The sequence below is a fragment of the Stenella coeruleoalba genome (genome assembly GCF_951394435.1).
Source record: "Stenella coeruleoalba genome assembly, chromosome: 11".
NCBI lineage: Eukaryota > Metazoa > Chordata > Mammalia > Artiodactyla > Delphinidae > Stenella > Stenella coeruleoalba.
In genome coordinates, this window is record NC_137157.1 from 10,532,670 (window position 1) to 10,550,261 (window position 17,592).

Here is a 17,592-nt window from a genome sequence, read left to right on the forward strand (position 1 = left end):
GTCCCTCCTCGTGTCCCTCAGCCCTCTACCTTTTCCCACTAGCCTTTCCTCCCTCTCAACCTTTCCGCTCGCGGTACTAACCTCGGCTCGGGTTTCCACACACAAGGGGGTGCTGGGGTGAGGTGCCAGGGGTCACAGCCTTTCTATTTTAACAATGAATCAGAACGTTGCCTTGAAGGTGGACGAAGACCACGCCCCTGCCGCTCGCATAGGCTCTTTCTAGGTGCTTCATTTACATGAAGACCTTGGGATTGGACAGCCCGAGGGCAAGGGGCGGGGCGGAGGCGGGCGGCGCCCAGATGCCTCGGAGTGCCAGACCCGCTGCACGCTCAGCCCGAGCAGCAGTGGCAGGGTTCCCAGGGGGTTCTTGAGAGGGCTGGCACTGGCGGTTCTGGCTCTTTTTAATCTCTTTCCCTTCGGTTCGTTCCCGCCACAGTCTCCTAGGCTGGCTTTGGCTCTGCGTCTCAATTTTCTTATCTGTAAAATGGAGGTGGCAGTAGTACCTGTGAGGATGAAATGAAATGCCCAGGGGTTTTCGACCATTTGCACATCCATTTGCACACTTCCACTGATGTGGAGCTCACTCACAAAATGCAAAGCTCCTCCTTTTTAAAAAATATGCCTTCTTTTCTAACATTCTGCACTATGCCAGCTTCTATTCCAAAATCTTTACATCTATGAGGACGTAGTAACCTGAAGGATTAAGTACCAAGATCCTCATTTCACAGCAACTAGGATCAGAGAAATGAACTAATTCGCCAGTGTCACCCAGCTAGTAAGTGGCAGAGCCAAGACTAAAACCCTGGTGTGTCTGGACTCCACTGGCCAATACAGAGCATCTTCATTCACTAGTTCACTCAGACATTCACAGGTACCTGGAACATGCCAGGCCTATGCTGGGCACCAGGGATATGGTAACATGAATAAAACGTGGCTTCTTCTGAGAGGGGGAGCCCACTGACCAGGGGGAGAGACAGACCCCTGAACAGGTCATCCTGGCACAGGACGGAGTGGGTGAAAGCACACCTTCATAACAAGGACAATGATCTTTCTGCTTAGTCCCAATGACTGTAAGCAAAACAGGGAGCAGCGAGGCTCTAGCTCTTGTAGTGAGGCCATGGGATCCTGAGACAGTTACTTGACCTCTCTGACTCAGGGGGTGGGTGGGTGCTTGGTTTGAGTTTGAAACTCTGGGTATGGCCCCAGCTCTCTAGCCCCCACCAACCAGTAAAATCTGGGGCCAACTCAGCGTGGCACTCCTGACACTTCAATTCATTCAATACTTACAGAGCCCCTACTTTGTCTGTTGTGCGTGCTGAGGACACATCAGTGAACAAAAGAGCGAAACTCCTATTTTTGTGGCACTTACATTCTAGTGGAGACAAACAGATCAGATCCCAAACAAGATAAAGAAGCAATACATGGAGTATGTCGGCTGGTGATAGGTGCTAAGGAGAAAAATGAAGGGGTCGGGGGGTTGGAAGTGGCTGGTGTGGGGAGAGCTTTTTTTTTTTTTTTTTTGCGGTACGTGGGCCTCTCACCATTGTGGCCTCTCCCATTGCGGAGCACAGGCTCCGGACTCTCAGGCTCAGCGGCCATGGCTCACGGACCCAGCCGCTCCGCGGCATGCGGGATCTTCCCGGACCGGGGCACAAACCCATGTGCCCTACATCGGCAGGCGGACTCTCAACCACTGCACCACCAGGGAAGCCCAAGGGCATTACTTTTTAAATAAGGTGGTCAGGAAGTATTTACAGCTGGATCTCATATATATACACATATATTTAGTCAATAAAACAATTCCAATGGCTCTATTTCTTAACATTACAAAAAGCCAAAAATAAATTATTTAGAAAATGTTAAACATTAAAAAATAAATAAGGTGGTCGGCGATGGCCTCTCTGAGATGGCGACCTTTGAGTAAAGACCTGGAGAAGACGTGGCAGTGAGCCTGCAGGTCCTGGGAAAAGCATTTCAGGCTGAGGGGAAGGAAGCAGTGAGGCTGGAGGGGAAAGAATAAGGAGGTGAGGGGGAGAGTCAGTGGGTGGGACTGGTGGGCTGTCCTGAGTGCTCTCCGCAGCTCTGGAGCTACCTGGTTGCATTCCTCCAGGGCAGGGAAAACAGTTGTGGTGGGGGGATCGGGGTTGGGCAGCAGCCAGGGTCCTGAAGGGGGCCGGTGAGCCAAGGGTGTGTTGGGATGAGTGAAGGGGTCTGTTGGAGGGAGCCCCTTCCTGTGGGGGACAGTGGTACTTTCATCCCTGTGATGGGAAGGGCAGCTACAACCCCATTGTACAGATGGGAAACTCAAGACTCAAGCAAGTTGCCCAAAGCCACCCAGACCCTCGATGACAGTGCCTGGTCTGAAAACACACTCAAGTTCTGTGGGATGGCTCAGGGCATAATGGTGGCAGCCAGGGCAGCGTCCCACTTGTCACCATTTAGCCCCAGCCTCCCATTCCCCTTTCTGCTCCCTGAAGAGTCTGTGCCTGCTCACCTCCACCCCTTGGCTCACATCCTTCCCCTCGGCGCAGACATACCTCTTCAGAGATTTGGGGAAGCAGAACAGTAAGTGACAGTTCTAATCCCACTCTACCCTCCTGAGCCTCAGTTTCCTCACTGATCAAGCGGGAAGGGTCATCCCAGGCCTCCGGGCTCACAGGCCTATTGGAGTGTCACATGGTCTGGGCAGACAAGGTAGCGATGCAGGGGGCTGTGACCCAGTGGAGCAGGGGCTGGAAGGTATGAGTCTCTAAAACGGTCATCAGGGCTGGCTCCAGCCCAAAGCTACCTACCCTGTAAAGTGGTGATCCAAAGCCTGCAGAAGCTGAAGCTGGAAATCTGAACTTTTATATAAAGCCTCAAAAAATTTTAAATATGGCTAAATCAAATTGTTTTCAAACATTATGTGAGTCAAATCAAACAAACCCTCAGGACTTCTCTTTTATGCAGTGTCTCTGAAATGGTAAATCACAGATTTTCATCCTTTAGTTATGGCTTAAATGCCCACCCCCTCCAGGAAGCCCTCCCTGGCTTCCCCAGCCTTAAGTGAGGGCTCACTCTGCCGGGCTCCTGTGCAAGACTCCCGTTGTTGCTGGGGTGTCTTTCACATTGTCGACCATGTGAGTGGCGCCCCCTGGAGGTAAGATCCTGGATCTCCGCCTCCCGTTTCTTTGGGTTTGTTCAGCTAGTCCGGCAGTGTTAACCAGTGTTAACGTAGGTATCTAGGGTGTGACTTGTTTCTTTGCGGAAGGACCCATGGCTTGGGTATATCTACCTTCTTGATCCTTCCCTGGAGATGTACATGTGCCCAGCCAGAGATGACCCTCAGCTGAAATCCCAGCTCCAACTGAGAGACAGTGAGCAGTTAGAACTCAGCTGAAACAGTGTCCTGGAGGACATCAGGGTAGGGTTGGGGGGCATCTCAATGTGCCTCACCTGCAAAATGGGCTTAATGGAATTCCCTACCCTGTGGGGTTATGGTGAGAACTCAGTGAGTTGAACCAGGTAAAGAGTGCCTGGTATACAGTGAGTGCTCAATAAGTGTTATCATCTCTCCTCTTCTCTGTCCCTATAGAAACAGCTCAGGCAATCTAAGTCCCTGGAGGGCACGGACCACGCTGTCTTGCTCACCAGTGTATCCCCAGTGCTAACCACCCAATACTGGTGCTTTACTAAGCACTTCCCTACTGGTGCTCAGTAAACACTTGCTGAGAGAGCAAGTGGTACCTGCATGAGAGGAGGGTCTACCCACCCCTCCCCCGGATTATTGCTGGAGGGTCTTGGAGCTTCCAGTCCCCCTGGTGCACCCGGACGCTGCCACCAGGGAGATTTCTCTCAAATGAATCCCTGACTGACTCTCCCCAGGCTCAACCCCCACTCCCACATCGGAGGCTCCCGCTGCCCCAAGATAAGGGTCCAGATCCTTAGCTCAGTATCTGAGGCCCTTAAGGGTCTGGTCCCCGCCGGCCTCTGCAGCTTTCTCCTCTCCTCTGACCACCCCTCCCCCACCTTTGCTCACCAAGGGCTCTCGGCCTGCCCATCCCCTCTCCCATCCACCTGGCCAAGCCATCTTCCAAGACTCCTTTCAATGTCGCCTCCTCTCTGTTCTGTGCCCCCCGGGCCTATACTTTATTGAACCGACCTCCAGGGTGATCTCTATGTGTCTGTCTCCCTCATGAGACGTGAGGATCATGTCTTATTATCTATACCGGGGTAACTTTTGATGTAACTTAACCTGAGACTCAGTTTTCTCAACTGTCGAATGGAGCTAGTACCCACTTCACAGTGCTGCTGTTGAGTTAATGTCATCACTGGCACATTGGAGGTGCTTGGTAAATTTGTTTTCCGTCCTCCTTCTTTTGGTTATTTGCCAATCATGATGGCTAAGGGGGAAGGGAGAGGGCAAAGCTCACTGGACAGGGAAGGTTTCAGCAAGGGCCCACGGGAGATGGTTGTGGCGATGAGGAGAAAAAACTAGATTCGGGGAAGGGTGAGCTGTGACAGGGCAAGAGAGTCATGGACATATACACACTAACAAACGTAGTAAGGTAGATAGCTAGTGGGAAGCAGCCGCATGGCACAGGGATATTGGCTCGGTGCTTTGTGACTGCCTGGAGGGGTGGGATAGGGAGGGTGGGAGGGAGGGAGACGCAAGAGGGAAGACATATGGGAACATATGTATATGTATAACTGATTCACTTTGTTATAAAGCAGAAACTAACACACCATTGTAAAGCAATTATACCCCAATAAAGATGTTAAAAAAAAAAAAACTAGATTCGGAAACTTGCAGACAGGAAAGAATGGCACTAGGGCCAAGAAAATCTCAAAAAGATTATTTCAAGGGTTACGTGGGAACACCTGTGAGGAGGGGGAATGGGTCCAGTGTAATCCAGCCAGAACTGGCCAAAAACCTACAGCGATTCAGGTCTTGTTTCAACAGCAGAAACACAGAAATGACCGACACAACTTCCCATTCAGAAAGCTCAGGGCCTGGCTGGGGGGAAAGAGGTAACCAGGTTATAATACGTTCAGTGTTTAAAAGAAAGAAACGCAAAGTATCCCGGGAGCCCAGATGGAGAAATGACTGATTGCCAGGTGTCAGGGAAGGCTTCCCAGAGGAGGCAGCTCAGAGCCGAGGTGAGAAAGGTGGAGGGCAGCGTGCAAACACCTAAAGGGCTTCTCTGGCATCTGGAGGAGGCAGATGTTTGCTCAGAACAGGATGGCTTTTCTTTTTTCTTTTTCTTTAATAACTATTTATTTGGCTACGCCGGGTCTTAGTTGCAGCAAGTGGGATCTGTTAGTTTTGTTGCAGCGTTCAGGATCTATTTCCCCGACCAGGGATCGAACCGGGCCTCCTGCATTGGGAGCACGGAGTCCTAACCACCACTGGACCACCAACGAAGTCCCAGGAGGGCTTTTCTAAGATGGACCTGCTCACAAAAGAGCAGGCAGTAAGCCCTCCGAGCTCAGGATGAATTGGGAACCCCTCCCCAGAGTCCTCCACACAGCTAAAGGGAGGGCAACAGCTCAAGTCTAGGGAACATCAAGGTCAAGGGGTTTCTGGAGAGGAAGGAAGCTGAGGCTTAACATCAGATCCCTCCCCTCCTCAGTTTCAGGCGCTGGCGGGCAGCTCCACCCAGCCTGCTCACCTCAGCCCCCGGGGGAGAATCAGGCCACCCCAAAACGGATCCTACTACGAGAGTTCTTTCCTCTACTGGGCTGAGCCTGGCTCCCGGTAACCATGGCCATTGCTCCTTGTTTTACCAGCACAGGCCTGACCCATCTGGGAAGTTCAGTGCGGTAACAGGAACGTCTGGATGAGCGTCTGCTATGGCTTTAGTTCCACAGTTGGATCCCCTCTGGACAGCCCTTTACATATTTGGCTCCTGTGTAAGAACCTGCTGCTTGCACCCCAACACCAATTCTCCCATTAGTAACGCAATCCCCAATTCTTAGTGGGTACACGGTTTTCCAGAACAGACCACGGACCCCAGCCTTCCCTGCAACTAGGAGCTCCCTCTTCCTCCTGCCCTAAGCCTTTGCCGCCTGCCTAATAGCACAAGCATCAAGTGTTCCTAAAAGGAGGGCCCTGACCTTCGTCCCTTCCTCCTTCCTGCAGCTGAGGGGCAGATATGATGGCTGAAGCTCAGGCAGCCATCTTGGACCACGAGGTGGAACCCATGTGTTGAAAATGGCACAAAACAAAAAGCTAAAAGCCTGCCATCTCCACTCCAGGCTAGCTACCTTCCATCTTTGTTAACCTGAGAATTCCTCTCTTACATAAGCCAGTTATTTTAAAATCTTGTTTCATATTATATGTAGCTAAGTCTAATCTTTCCTGATTAACCTCCTAGAGGTCCCAAACCACAGGGCCCACAGGATGGGGAGCGACAGGAAGAATCCAGGTAGAACATGGAGAGAAAAGACAAGTTCTCCAGAGAGTTCTGACTCTATCACTTTCAATCTTAGGATTGGCAAAAATTACCATGATTCAATTTCCTTGGTCTGCTGGTTTCCGAGGGCACACGTGGGAGAAAGTGGATGAGAACTTAATACTAGTAAACATTACAAATATAGGTTTAAGTTGTAAAACCTTCTATGTCATTGGGGGTGGAGAAGAGAGCCCGGCATGGTGTCTCAGCGGCAGCCACGCACACACGGAAGACACACCTGGGAAAGTCAGGAGCCGTGGGAAGAGGTTCATGCACGTGGTCTCCCTTCAGCCTCCAGGCAGGCCTGCGAGATAGGTGTCTTATGACATCTCACACGTGGGGAAACAGTCCCAGTGAAGTCAGCAGTGAGGAGCTCACACAGTGGGCCAGCGGCTGAGCCAGGACTCAAACCCCAGCCCGGCTGTGTGTGCGAATTCCCCAGGCTCATCTCTGCTCCTGATCACAAGGGGCTGTGAGGGAGAGACTCACTGCCCCGGGGCAAGTACCAGAACCACCTAGACAGCTTGTACAAGCTCTGCCCTCTGCCCTGGATAGAGGCAGCCGAACGGGGCAAGTCACCCCACCCCAAGCACGGGGAGGACAACAGGAAGGCAGCAGGGAGAGCAGGTGGAAGGAGCCAAGAAGCCAGGTGACCGGGCCTCCCAGCCACAAGCCCTGAGCTTCGCACTCCCACGGCCAGGTGTGGCCTTCAGCCCCGCAGCAGCCAGCACCACACGGTGGGCTGATGGTGACAGGGGAGAACGCCTGCCCAGTGCAGGGCCAGGGCTGCTCCTGGCAGCCCCGCCACGGGGTGAGTGGAGGGGAAGGCCTGCTCTGCGGACCCCCCATCCCTGCTCCCCTCCTCCAGGAGCCCCTGCGCCCCACAGCTGAGCAGAACCTGCGCTCCCCTCACACACACTCACTAGTGCATCAGCTGCACAGGGACCTAGAACTCATGTGTCTCGCCTTTGCAGTCCTAGTGTCAGGGCCCGACACAGCTCCACTAATCAGGGTGCAACCTGAAATTCCTGTGCCCTGGCCCAGAGTCACAGGAACCAGTCAGCGCAAGTGGGGTCTGACAGTCTCCAGAACAGATGCTCCGGCTGTCCTCACTGGCACCACATCCACCTGAGGCAGCTGGACCTGGATTCTGCCACCAGCCCAGCTCGGTCAGGAGAAGAGCGGGGAGTGTGAGTGACGTGGGTCACTAACAGGCTGGCTTCCATCGGCTCTGAAGCCGCACCTGAAGGTCTCCCTGGAAGAAGTGTGAGAAAGCAGCAGGCCTCACTGAGCACCAGCCGGCCTCACGAGGGGCTGCTCTGAAAGGGCCAGGCCTTCAGGCGAGTGGAGGTGTATTTTCTTTACAAGGGACTAATTGCTCCTTCTTTGTGGGGCTCTGTCTGGGAGCTGCTGGAAGCCTGGGGCAGCTGCCCAAGTTTGCAGGGGTGAGGAACACTCCGGGACTTCCCCGTCTCCACCCCTTCAACGTCAGCTAAGGAGGCCAACGAGGCCAAGGAGAAGGAAGAGGCAAAAGGTCCCAGCCAGGAAAAGGCAGAGCCCAGCTCTGCTCAGCCACCGGCCCAGGTCCCAGAGCTGCAGGGAGGCCCTGGCCTCTAGCAGTGGTGGCGCCGGCCTTCACCCAGGTTGGGGGCCCGGGCCTAGTGCTAGCGTTTCGTGCCCACAGGGAGGACTGCTGGACAGTGAGGATGACCCACACTCCAGCAGCTCCCTCCACCCCAAACGCCTACCCTCGGCATGCGGCATGGGGGCCAGGGACAAACCGTCCACACGTGCGCTTACTTTCACAAATGTAATCAAGGTTCGGTGGGGTATACATTTGGGAAGATGCCCCAAACGTGGCCCTGGAGGCTCCCCCTGGCGGATGCCAGCTCTCAGCCGCCTGCGTCGGCTGGAGTCTAAGCCCCAGGCCGGAGAGGTGCTGGCCTCCCAAGTTTGGGCTGGGGAGTCAGCGCCTGGGTGCAGGCTGGCTTACGGGACAGCCAAGCTGGGACAGGACAGGTCCTTGCAGCCGAGGCTGGGGCACGGCCTGGGTCTCAGGGCTCACTCCCCGCTGTGCCGGGCTTGGCCTGTTAGCCGGCGGCGCTGGGTCTTACTGGTACGAGTGGCGCTTGGGGGCTTCTTGGTGGAGTCCTGGGCCCGGCTGGGATGTTTCCTCCTGACCTTCTTGCGCCTGTGCGCGTGCAGTGAGGCCGTGAGAGAGGAGATCCTGTGGGAGGGCGGAAGGCTGGTGAGGCTCGGGCCTCAGTCTACCCTGGGGAACAAGGTGCGGGTGGAAGTTTGGGCAGAGGGGTGACTGATGGCCCAGCTCATGGAGGGGAAATCAGGACAGGCCATGGACGCCATTCCAAAGGCAGCACGCTCTGTCCCCCGAGGGCCTGCCAGCTCCTCAGCTCACAGCAAGAAAGGCCCTTACCCCAGGCACTAGGGGTACCCAGGGTCAGACATCCTCAGGGGGTGGAGATGGGGGGCAGTGAGGGAGACCACTTGACAAGCAGAGCAGAGGGCTGCCCAGGGCCCCACACGTGCCCCACACCACCCACCACAGGTGCCCTCACAACGCCAGCCATAGCAGCAGGCTCACAGGGGAGGACAGGCCAGGGCTCACCGCTGGGACAGCAGAGGGTCTCTGGACTTCCTGCGTAAGGCTCTGGTCGGCTTCTCCGCGGATGACGCCCCCTCCTCAGACCTGTGCCCGGCCCCTTGCTAAAGAAGCACAGGAGAAGGACTGTCAGGGAGCGGTGGATCGAGGGGCCTGGGCACCCTGAGTAGTTGTGGCTCTGTCGCGTGGGGGCATGACCTGCCGCCTCCCTCACCTGGGTCGGGGCTCAGAGAAGGCCGTGGGCAGAAAGGCCACGTGTGCCCTAAAGCAGGGATGACACGGGCAGAGCTGGATTCCAAAGTTCTCCACCACCACAGCCTACAGTGGACACACTCAAACACTCACAAATGAACGAACTCTAAGACGGAGACGAGACTGGTCTTTGCATCAGACCTTACAGAAGAATGAGCACCAAATACAAGGTGAGTGTGAGCTCAGAAAGGATGCAATAAAGGGGTGGCCCTCGAACTTAAGGACACCGTAACCCATGCTCGGGGCTGTGGTTTACCTGGTGACTGTACGTGCACACGCATATAAACCCCTACGCGACCCAAACACAAGTTTAACTGAAACAAACGTTTCATAAGACAGCACTTGCTGTGACGTTTTCTGATATTTTCAATGGTATTGTGTTCCTTTTCTTTAAAAAAAAAACGCTGGTTGGAACTTGCTGTGACTCCCACCCCACAGATCAGGGCACAGAGACACACCGTGCAGTGAGTGATCACAATCAACGGCTCTCTCGCCTGCTTCTAGTGGATCCACCACTTTTATCCTCCACCGCGACCCCACGAGGCAGCTGCTATCATCAGCGACCCCAAGGTAGTGGTGAAGAGAAGCAGACAAGGCAGAGAGACCTGCCCAGGTTCCCACAGCCACTAGTGGTAGAGCCGGCCCCTGAAGCCCCAGGCTCAGGGCTTTTGTCCAGGCCCTGGAGGGTGCCCCAGAGGAAAGAGCCCCTCACACTGGAATCCCATGACATGGACCCGCACTTAGTGAGCCCCTGGCCAGCTAGGTTGCCCCTGTGTCCCCTCTTCCCTGGGGCCGCGAGGGAGACCCACCTCAGGCGGGGGCAGTCCGAGCAGCCGGGCCGCTGAGAAGTCCAGGTTGCTGATGGTGGTCACGGTGACCGTGTGGTTGAGGTGGTCGTACTGCACCGGCTCTGTCTTTGCTGTCACCAGCCGGTCCAGTTCGTCTGCCTCCTCTGTGCGAGTGGGCACAGAGCCAGGCCTCAGCCCCAGGGCACAAGTAAGCAGGCTCCAGCCACCGCCCCCTGCCCCCAGCCCTGGAGTGCAGTGGCCCCCCCTGCTCTATCGGAGGGCATCCAGGAAGCCCCCAGCTCCAGAGCCTGGCCTGCAAATGCTGTAAATGACCCCCAACTCTTCCCTTCACGCTCCAGGGAGACCTCAGACCCCCTGGTCCCCACCAGGACAAAGCTGGAGTCACACCAGGAGCTGCTGCTTCCGCTACCCCTCCACCCCCAGTCCCTCCAGGCCTCAGAAGCTGGCCTTTCTGCTCATGATCAGTTTACCAAGAGGTTTGGATCTCCTCCTGGTCTCTGATCCACTGACGTTTAGAGACAGCTGAGGACTACCCCTGGCTGCCAGGTCACCACCAAGATCCCTAAAGCAAGGGATGTCAGCTTCTGTGCAGCCCTCACACCCCTCCCCTCCCACCCACCAAGGCATAAATAAACTCAGCCTGTTGGTTATTCTCCAGGACAGGCCAAGGATGGGATTACCCAGCGCCTCCTCTCTCTCTGCCAGCATCTTCAAGTATTCCCGGTGGCGCTGAAACCAAAGGGAAGAGAACATGGTGAGTATGGCCTCTCAGCCCAACCTCAGGCAGAGGCGCTGCTCACCTCCAGGGTAAGTAAGACCATGGCTTGAACAGAAAGGCCAGGAGATCTCACCCTAAACCTTCCCCAGACCTGGGCCCACGGTGTCTCTATCTGTATAAACTGCTCCCCAGGCCTGCCCACACCTCCCCTCATCCCTGCAGGTGCCCCTTTTCGGGCCATCGAGGCTGCAAGTCCCCTGGAAGTCAGAGACGCTCTCCTGCCCTCTCCCTCTGCACCTCCTCCCGGAGCTTCTTCTGCTCCTCCTTGAGCCGCTTCTTGATCTCCTCAATGGCTGCCTTCTTCCGCTCCACCTTCCGCTTGTGGAAGCCTGTCAGGTACTCCCTACAGCAGAGGGGCAAGAAAGAAAGTCAGGATACAAGGAGAGAAGAGCTTGCTCCAGAAAGAGAAAAAAAAAAAAAAAAGAAAACCTAATACTGCACTCACCATGTGCCAAGCACCATTCCAAAAATGTACGTTCACTCATGTAATCCTCACAGCAACCTGCGTAGTAGGTACACATCCCCATTTTACAGATGGGAGACACTGAGGCACAGAGAGGCAAGGTTACTTGCCCAAGGTCACAGAGAGTGTAAGATAGGGAAAGAGAGGGAGATGCTGCCTCTCTCCACTCACTACCCTCCAGAGCTCTCAGCTGCCAGCAACAGGGCCAGGTGGTGGGCACAGGCTGAGGGCCTCTGAACCTAGAACAGGTGAGGGTCCCTTCTTCTCTGGCAAACTCCATTACTCAGTGAATTAAGCCACTTCCAGTGGGGCTTTTAAGGCCACCCTCACCCAGACCTCCACGAACTCTCCATTGGACCAACCCCCCATTTGCCCAGGACCCCGCCCCTGGACTCATCTGTAAGTTGTGCTGATGCCACCCTGAGTTTCTTTTTATTATTTATTTATTTAATAAATAAATAATATTTATGTATTATTTTTGGCTGCTTCGTTGCTGCGCGCGGGCTTTCTCTAGTTGCGGCGAGTGGGGGCTACTTTGTTGCGGTGCATGGGCTTCTCATTGCAGTGGCTTCTCTTGTTGCGCAGCATGGGCTCTAGGCGCATGGGCTTCAGTAGGTGTGGCACGCAGGCTCAGTAGTTGTGGCTTGCGGACTCCAGAGCGCAGGCTCAGTGGTTGTGGCTCACGGGCTTAGTTGCTCCGCGGCATGTGGGATCTTCCCGGACCAGGGCTCGAACCCATGTCCTCTGTATTGGCAGGCGGATTCTTAACCGCTGCGCCACCAGGGAAGTCCCACCCTGAGTTTCTTGATGCTTCTTCAGCATTTCCCTCCCTCCCCCTATCTGATCTCAGCCCCTCTCATCTCTCTAGAGCCTGCTGCACCATTCCCATCTGTTCCGGGGCCCAACGCTAGGCTTTTCGCTGACCCACTACCATATACCCAGGTGGCACTCTGAGTGGGGGACATGTGATGGGCCGGACGCTAAGGCTTAGGGGTCCGACTCAGGGATCCCGAGGCCTGGCGCGCACACCCCGAAGGAGCTTAGTAATCGCCTGGCGAATAAATGAATTTAAGCCACTCGTTTCATTCACTCATCGTTCATCAAAAGCAGCTGAGTCTGCTGCGTGCGGGGCCGCCGGGCTGGGCTAGGGAGGTCGAAGCCACCGCTCGGAGACCCGAGCTCCCCGCTCTCGGTCGGCGCGCACGGCAGCGCTAGGCGGGTTGGGGAGCCGAAAAGAGAAGTAAGGGCGGGGCGGACGATTCCATTCCTCTGGGCTGGGGGCCCAGTGCGCCCGCTTTCTTCCCCGGGAGCCTCGCACCACGCCCAGAGGGCGGGACCGGAAGGGCCCTCCGCTTAGCGTGTGCCGGCGGACCTAGCCTTAGTCTTGCCCGGCGGTCCGAAGAGGATACGGTCCAGCCTTGACACTCACCGCCGCTTCTCCTCGTCGAAGCTCAAAATGAGCCGCGGCCGCCGGCCGTCGCCATCTCGCCTCTTCTTCTTGTTGCGGCCCATAGCGGTGAGGCCTCGGCGGCGCCACTCCCTCTCACCTGATACTTCCGGTGTAGCGTTTCCAGCCTCCCGGAAGTGCCCGCAGAGACGCCCCGCAGTTCCGCTCGCCAGGCCCCGCCTTTTAAAGGGGCCGCCCAGCCCGTCTCCCTGTTCCTCTCTTCTGCCTGTAACAGGCAAGATTCCTGCCCTTCCCCAACCCACCCCCGCGACTCCCAGCCCCACTCCCTCTCTTAGACTAACAATGGTGAGAGCGAGACCCAGAGGTCCCAGCGCCTAGCACGGTGCCTTGCACACAGTAGGTCCTCAATACAGAGTTATTAGTGAATGGCCGAAGATTGCTGATCCTTCTTTTGATTTGGATGTCAACTCCGTGGTGGTCTCCAAGAGCACGTTTCTGGAGCCAAACTACCTGGATTAGAATCCTGGTACCCCAGTTACAGCTGTATGGTCCTGGACCAGTTGCCTTCGCTGTGCCTCAATCACCCTGTTTGTAAAAGAGGACTAATCATACTTACTTGGTAGGTATTGTAAGGCAGTGGTTTCCAAACGTTGGCGTGCATCAGAATCCCCTGGAGGGTTTGCTGAACCCCAGATCGCTCGGGCCCACCCCAGAGTTTCTGATTCAGCAGTTCTGGAGTGAGCCCCAGAATTTGCACTTCAGGCAGTTCTCAGGTGATGCTGTTGTTGCTGATCCACAGACCAAATTTTGAGAATGCTGATTGTGAGGGATAAGTGTGTTATGTAGCGTGTATGTATAACGTAATACATGCCACACATGTGTTTGCTACACAAGCCATCACCCCTCTCTGTGCCTCAGTTCCCCAAGTATGGAGTTGGGATGTAGTAACACATCCTCTACTAAAAATGACGGCATGAATGTGAAGGCAGTAAGTAAAACACCTGAAGGGGAATTTTAGTAGCTGGGATTGTATGCCTGAATCCCCCATTCTCAACTCATCTGTGCTGTGTACTGCAGGCAAGCTGCTGCCCTTGCCCTTAAGGACTCACGGGTTCACGGGGTCAATGATCATTACAGTCCAGGGGATGACACCTCTGCTGTGAGATTCACGGGAGGCCGGAGGAGCTCAGGGTTGGCTCTTCCAGTGTGGAGGGCTTCCCAGAGGAGGTGACCACAGAACAATCTGGGAGTGCGGATAACAGACTCTTAGGACCCAATGCTCTTCTTTGACAAGTGACTGGAGCCCAGAGAGCAAGTAAGCACACACATATTGAGTGCCTACTGTGTGCCAGGCACACAGGGAAGGCAACTGTTATCTCAACTTGTCCAGGGTTACACTGCTGTTCTTTGGTAAAGCTGAGACTTGACCTGAGTCACTGGCCTCATGGCCCAGCATCCTGGGGCGCTGGCCTGAGGGATCACTCTCCAGTAGCAGCACACCCGCTCCGGGGGCAAGACGCAGACCCTGACCATGAGTTTTGAAAGGAGCTAGGCACACAGTAGGTGCATCTCTCCACGAATGTTGAACCCATTCCACAAGGGTCCTCCGCCTGAGGGATTCCACATTGGGCACTGAGAGGAAGTTATCCTCAAATACAGGGCACAGCGGGGGGCTTCAGGGTGATGCACAACTGCCCCTCTGCCCCTCTGCCACCCTATAGTGGCAGTGCCCCATGCCACCCTTGGCACCCTCCTCCTGGGAGAAAGCATTGCCTTGGATGCAGTGATGCCCCCCAAAAAGATGCCCAGCGAGCCGCCTTATGTGGAGGTTCAGAGATAAGTGACTTAAGCAAAGTCACCCCATTATTAAGTGGTGTGCAGCGTCATCCTCAATTGCTGCCCTGTGTGTGGAGTGGTTCTGCCCTCCCGGAGCTTCCGGTCAGGCGCGGAGACTGGGGACCGAGTAAGGAGACACCTGCTTATGCAGGACCTCGTGTGGGGAGCTCTGTACAGTCCGCCCTCGCAGCCCACCGGGCCCGAACTGCCAGCCCACGAGTGGTTCAGGAAGGTCACATCTGCGAAAGCTCCCAGTGCAGAGTGAAGCTCGCCACTTCGGGCAGGTGCTGTTGCTCCGAACTCTTCCCTGGGAGTTCCAGGTCCCCTTTACTCCAGGAAAAGAGATGCAGGACTGGCAACCCCACCCAGATTCCAAAAGCTTGAGAGCCATTTACTGCAACTCACAGTCTAAAACACTTCCCTTTTTAAGTCAGCTTCTCCTTGACATTATTTTTATGTTTATTGAGCCCCTGCTGTGTGCCAGGCACAGCAAGAGGTGGTACGTTCTCCGTAATAGAAATGATGATGAAGATGATGAGCCAAAAGAATTACGGCAGCTGCCATTAATTTAGCTCTTTACACGATTATCTATTTTGAGGTATGAGTTCCATTTTAATGAGACCCAGAGATGTGCAGTCACTTACCCAAGGTCACACAGACAAGAAGAGCAAGTGCTGAGGGTGAAGCTTGGGTGGTCTAAGGGCAGAACTCTGCTTAGTTTCTCTGGACCCAGTTTCACAGGCTCTTGAGACACACCGAGTCTTAAAAGAGGTGAAGGGAACCAACAGTTACGGAGCTCCTACTATGTGCCAGGCACAGTGTAGTTCTCTACGTTATCTCAGCTGATCCTTGCAACGGCCGCACAGGGTGGATACTAGTACTAATGCAATTTGATAGATGAGGAAACATGTTCAGAGAGGTTGATTAACTGGCCCAAGGGCACACAGTGATAGAGCTGGGGTTTGGACACAAGTCTGTCTGACTCCGAGCCCAGTTCCTTTCCTCCACTGCCAGTGGTCTCTCTCCTTATCTGCCCCAGGGCTTTCCTCTGTCTGGTTGTAGTCCCAGTCCTGGAGTATCGTTGAGTTCCGCCAGTGTAGAGAGAATAAGTGGGATCAGAGAAAGGCAGTCAAGAAGACACTTTCTCTGATGTCCAGCAGAGGGCGCCCCATCCACAGCCAGACTGCCAAAGCTGTTTCTCTCTGGGTGGCCAGTTGGGTGCCCCAGGAGAGCCTGGAGATTGGGTGTGGCTCATGGCAGCTCCCAGCCTTTGCGCTCCATCCTTCTTGGCCCTCTTATAGAGATGTGCCCTCCAGCAGACCCACTGAGATGGGAATCACCCACCCAAAAGGGCCAGGTGAAAATAATGACCCCCATTTTATGGATGAGGAAACTCAGACTGGGGGGTGGAAGAGACCTAGCCAGGGTTCCACAGCTAGTGCTGGCTGTCCTGGAGTGAGATTTGCCAGGCTCCCACCCAACACATACCTCAGGAGACTGCCTTGGGGGTTGGGGGTGCCAGCTGAGGTCCTGATTCCAAGCCTTCTTGGAACATTGGCTCAGTTCCCAGGGGCTGTTTCACAGGGAGGTAGGGGGCCCTACAGCAGGGAGCAGAAAGGAAAAGGTGCAGGGGAGTGGTCGGTCTGCAGAGTTGCCCAGCTATCAGCTCATGTCCCATCACTTGCAACAAGTGAGTGTGACTGCCGTCCAAGGTAACGGAGCCTGGCCGGTCTTGGAAAACACGTCCTCTGGAAACCAGCAGAGGAGAGGCTCACGGAGGCCTCATCTCAGGGAGGGTGAGTCTCCCGCACTCTGCGGTGCAGGGAACAGGCTGTGTGCAGCAGGAGGCCTCTGAGAACCTGAAGGCGGGGCTTCAAGTTGGCCCACGGGCCTCTACTTGTAGGTTCTCTGCAGGGGCTGGCGTATCCTGCCACCGACCCCAATTCCTCCTATACAGAAACGGGCCAGCTGGTGGTGCCAGGACTATCGTCCAAGCCCATCTTCCCTATGTTGGGTTGAGGGTCCTGAGGAGGGCCACAGAACCCGACTTTCCAGACTAGCACCCTGGTTGCCCTTACACTGTAGCATTGAGGTGTGTGGCCTGGCGCCACAAAGCTGGGATGCCTGGGGAGCCCCAGAAGGCTCAGCTGGGCCTGGTAGAGACCAGGGAGTCATCACTCAGAGCCTGTTTACTCCCCTTCAGATTCGGGGGATAAGATCTCAAGAGGTAGTGCGGCAGCGACGGGAAACGCTATCCACTGCATGTGTACGTCGTGCCAGGCCCTACACTCATCCTCCATCACACACCTCATTTCATCCTCACAACAGTCCCACGGTAGTCTCCGTGCTATCATCCCCCTCATATAAATGAATAAACCGAGGCTCAGAGAGGTCAGTTAAGGCCCACAGGGGCACACAGCTGCTTTCCCTGCACTGTCTGAACCATATCTCTTTCTAGTTCATGAAAACAAATGACAGGGGCCCCAGGCATTCCTTTCACTTCCCCCCGTGTTGCCCCAGGTACCATGGCATGAATCAGTCTGTCCTTGCCTCTCTTCCCGTTTTCGTTTATTTCAACATCTTTTGTGCATCTACTGTGTGCTCGGGCCCAGTGAGTTGGGAGCTGTTTGAGGGCAGTGACTGGGTCTTATTTAGTACTGAGCCCCTCGCTGTGTATTGAGCTCTCTGTTCAGCCCAGGGGACCCAGGGGAACAAGATGTCACTAGCACTTAAGAGGTATGCATCGAGGGAATTCCCTGCCGGTCCAGTGGTTAGGGTCCAGTGGTTAGGATTCGGCGCTTTCACTGCCACGGGCCCGGGGTTCGATCCCTGGTCAGGAAACCAAGATCCCACAAGCCGCACAGCGCAGCCAAAAACAAAGGTATGCGTGCCCCGAGGCCATGAATGAAAGTGTATGCGTGCACCGAGGCAGTGAATGGAAGTGAAGAAGGGGCGGAGCCTGGGGGAGTCGGCGGAACCCTCCTCTTCCACA

At 55.2% G+C, this 17,592-nt stretch overlaps 2 protein-coding genes across 4 annotated transcripts in view; both read right to left on the reverse strand.

Moving 5' to 3' along the window:
* The window catches only part of TRIOBP (TRIO and F-actin binding protein), a 58,679-nt gene extending 57,905 nt beyond the window's left edge, over positions 1-774 (reverse strand). Inside the window, exon 1 of the mRNA XM_079937943.1 lies at positions 82-774. The gene's annotated coding sequence lies outside the window, so the exon portion shown is untranslated. The remainder of the gene's footprint in view (positions 1-81) is intronic.
* Positions 438-12,909, reverse strand: NOL12 (nucleolar protein 12). Of its 3 annotated transcripts, XR_013830611.1 has the most exons (8): positions 12,786-12,909; positions 11,131-11,236; positions 10,796-10,844; positions 10,116-10,258; positions 9,061-9,158; positions 8,428-8,661; positions 6,673-6,738; positions 438-477 (listed from the first exon to the last, which is right to left on the reverse strand). XR_013830611.1 is itself a non-coding variant. In XM_079937946.1 (7 exons), exons 2-7 carry the CDS (start codon positions 11,353-11,355, stop codon positions 8,496-8,498), a joined length of 579 nt encoding a protein of 192 aa, XP_079794072.1. In that variant the 5' UTR covers positions 11,356-11,395; positions 12,786-12,897; the 3' UTR covers positions 6,993-8,495. The 3 variants fall into 3 exon arrangements, 2 of the variants coding, with proteins under 2 accessions (XP_079794072.1, XP_079794071.1); XM_079937946.1 differs by lacking the exons at positions 438-477; positions 6,673-6,738 and adding an exon at positions 11,339-11,395 and having other exon boundaries at positions 6,993-8,661; positions 12,786-12,897; XM_079937945.1 differs by lacking the exons at positions 438-477; positions 6,673-6,738 and having other exon boundaries at positions 6,993-8,661.
* Positions 12,910-17,592: the final 4,683 nt, after the last annotated feature.

What these genes read in the sequence shown, in the direction of transcription:
- NOL12 (XM_079937945.1), bottom strand. Translation starts at nt 12,868, where the DNA reads ATGGGCCGCAACAAGAAGAAGAGGCGAGATGGCGACGGCCGGCGGCCG. An exon ending in TTCGACGAGGAGAAGCGGCG is followed by an intron (nt 11,237 to 12,785) that starts GTGAGTGTCAAG and finishes CCTCTGCTGTAG; the next exon opens with GGAGTACCTGACAGGCTTCC. An exon ending in TCGGACTGCCCCCGCCTGAG is followed by an intron (nt 9,159 to 10,115) that starts GTGGGTCTCCCT and finishes GTGCTTCTTTAG; the next exon opens with CAAGGGGCCGGGCACAGGTC.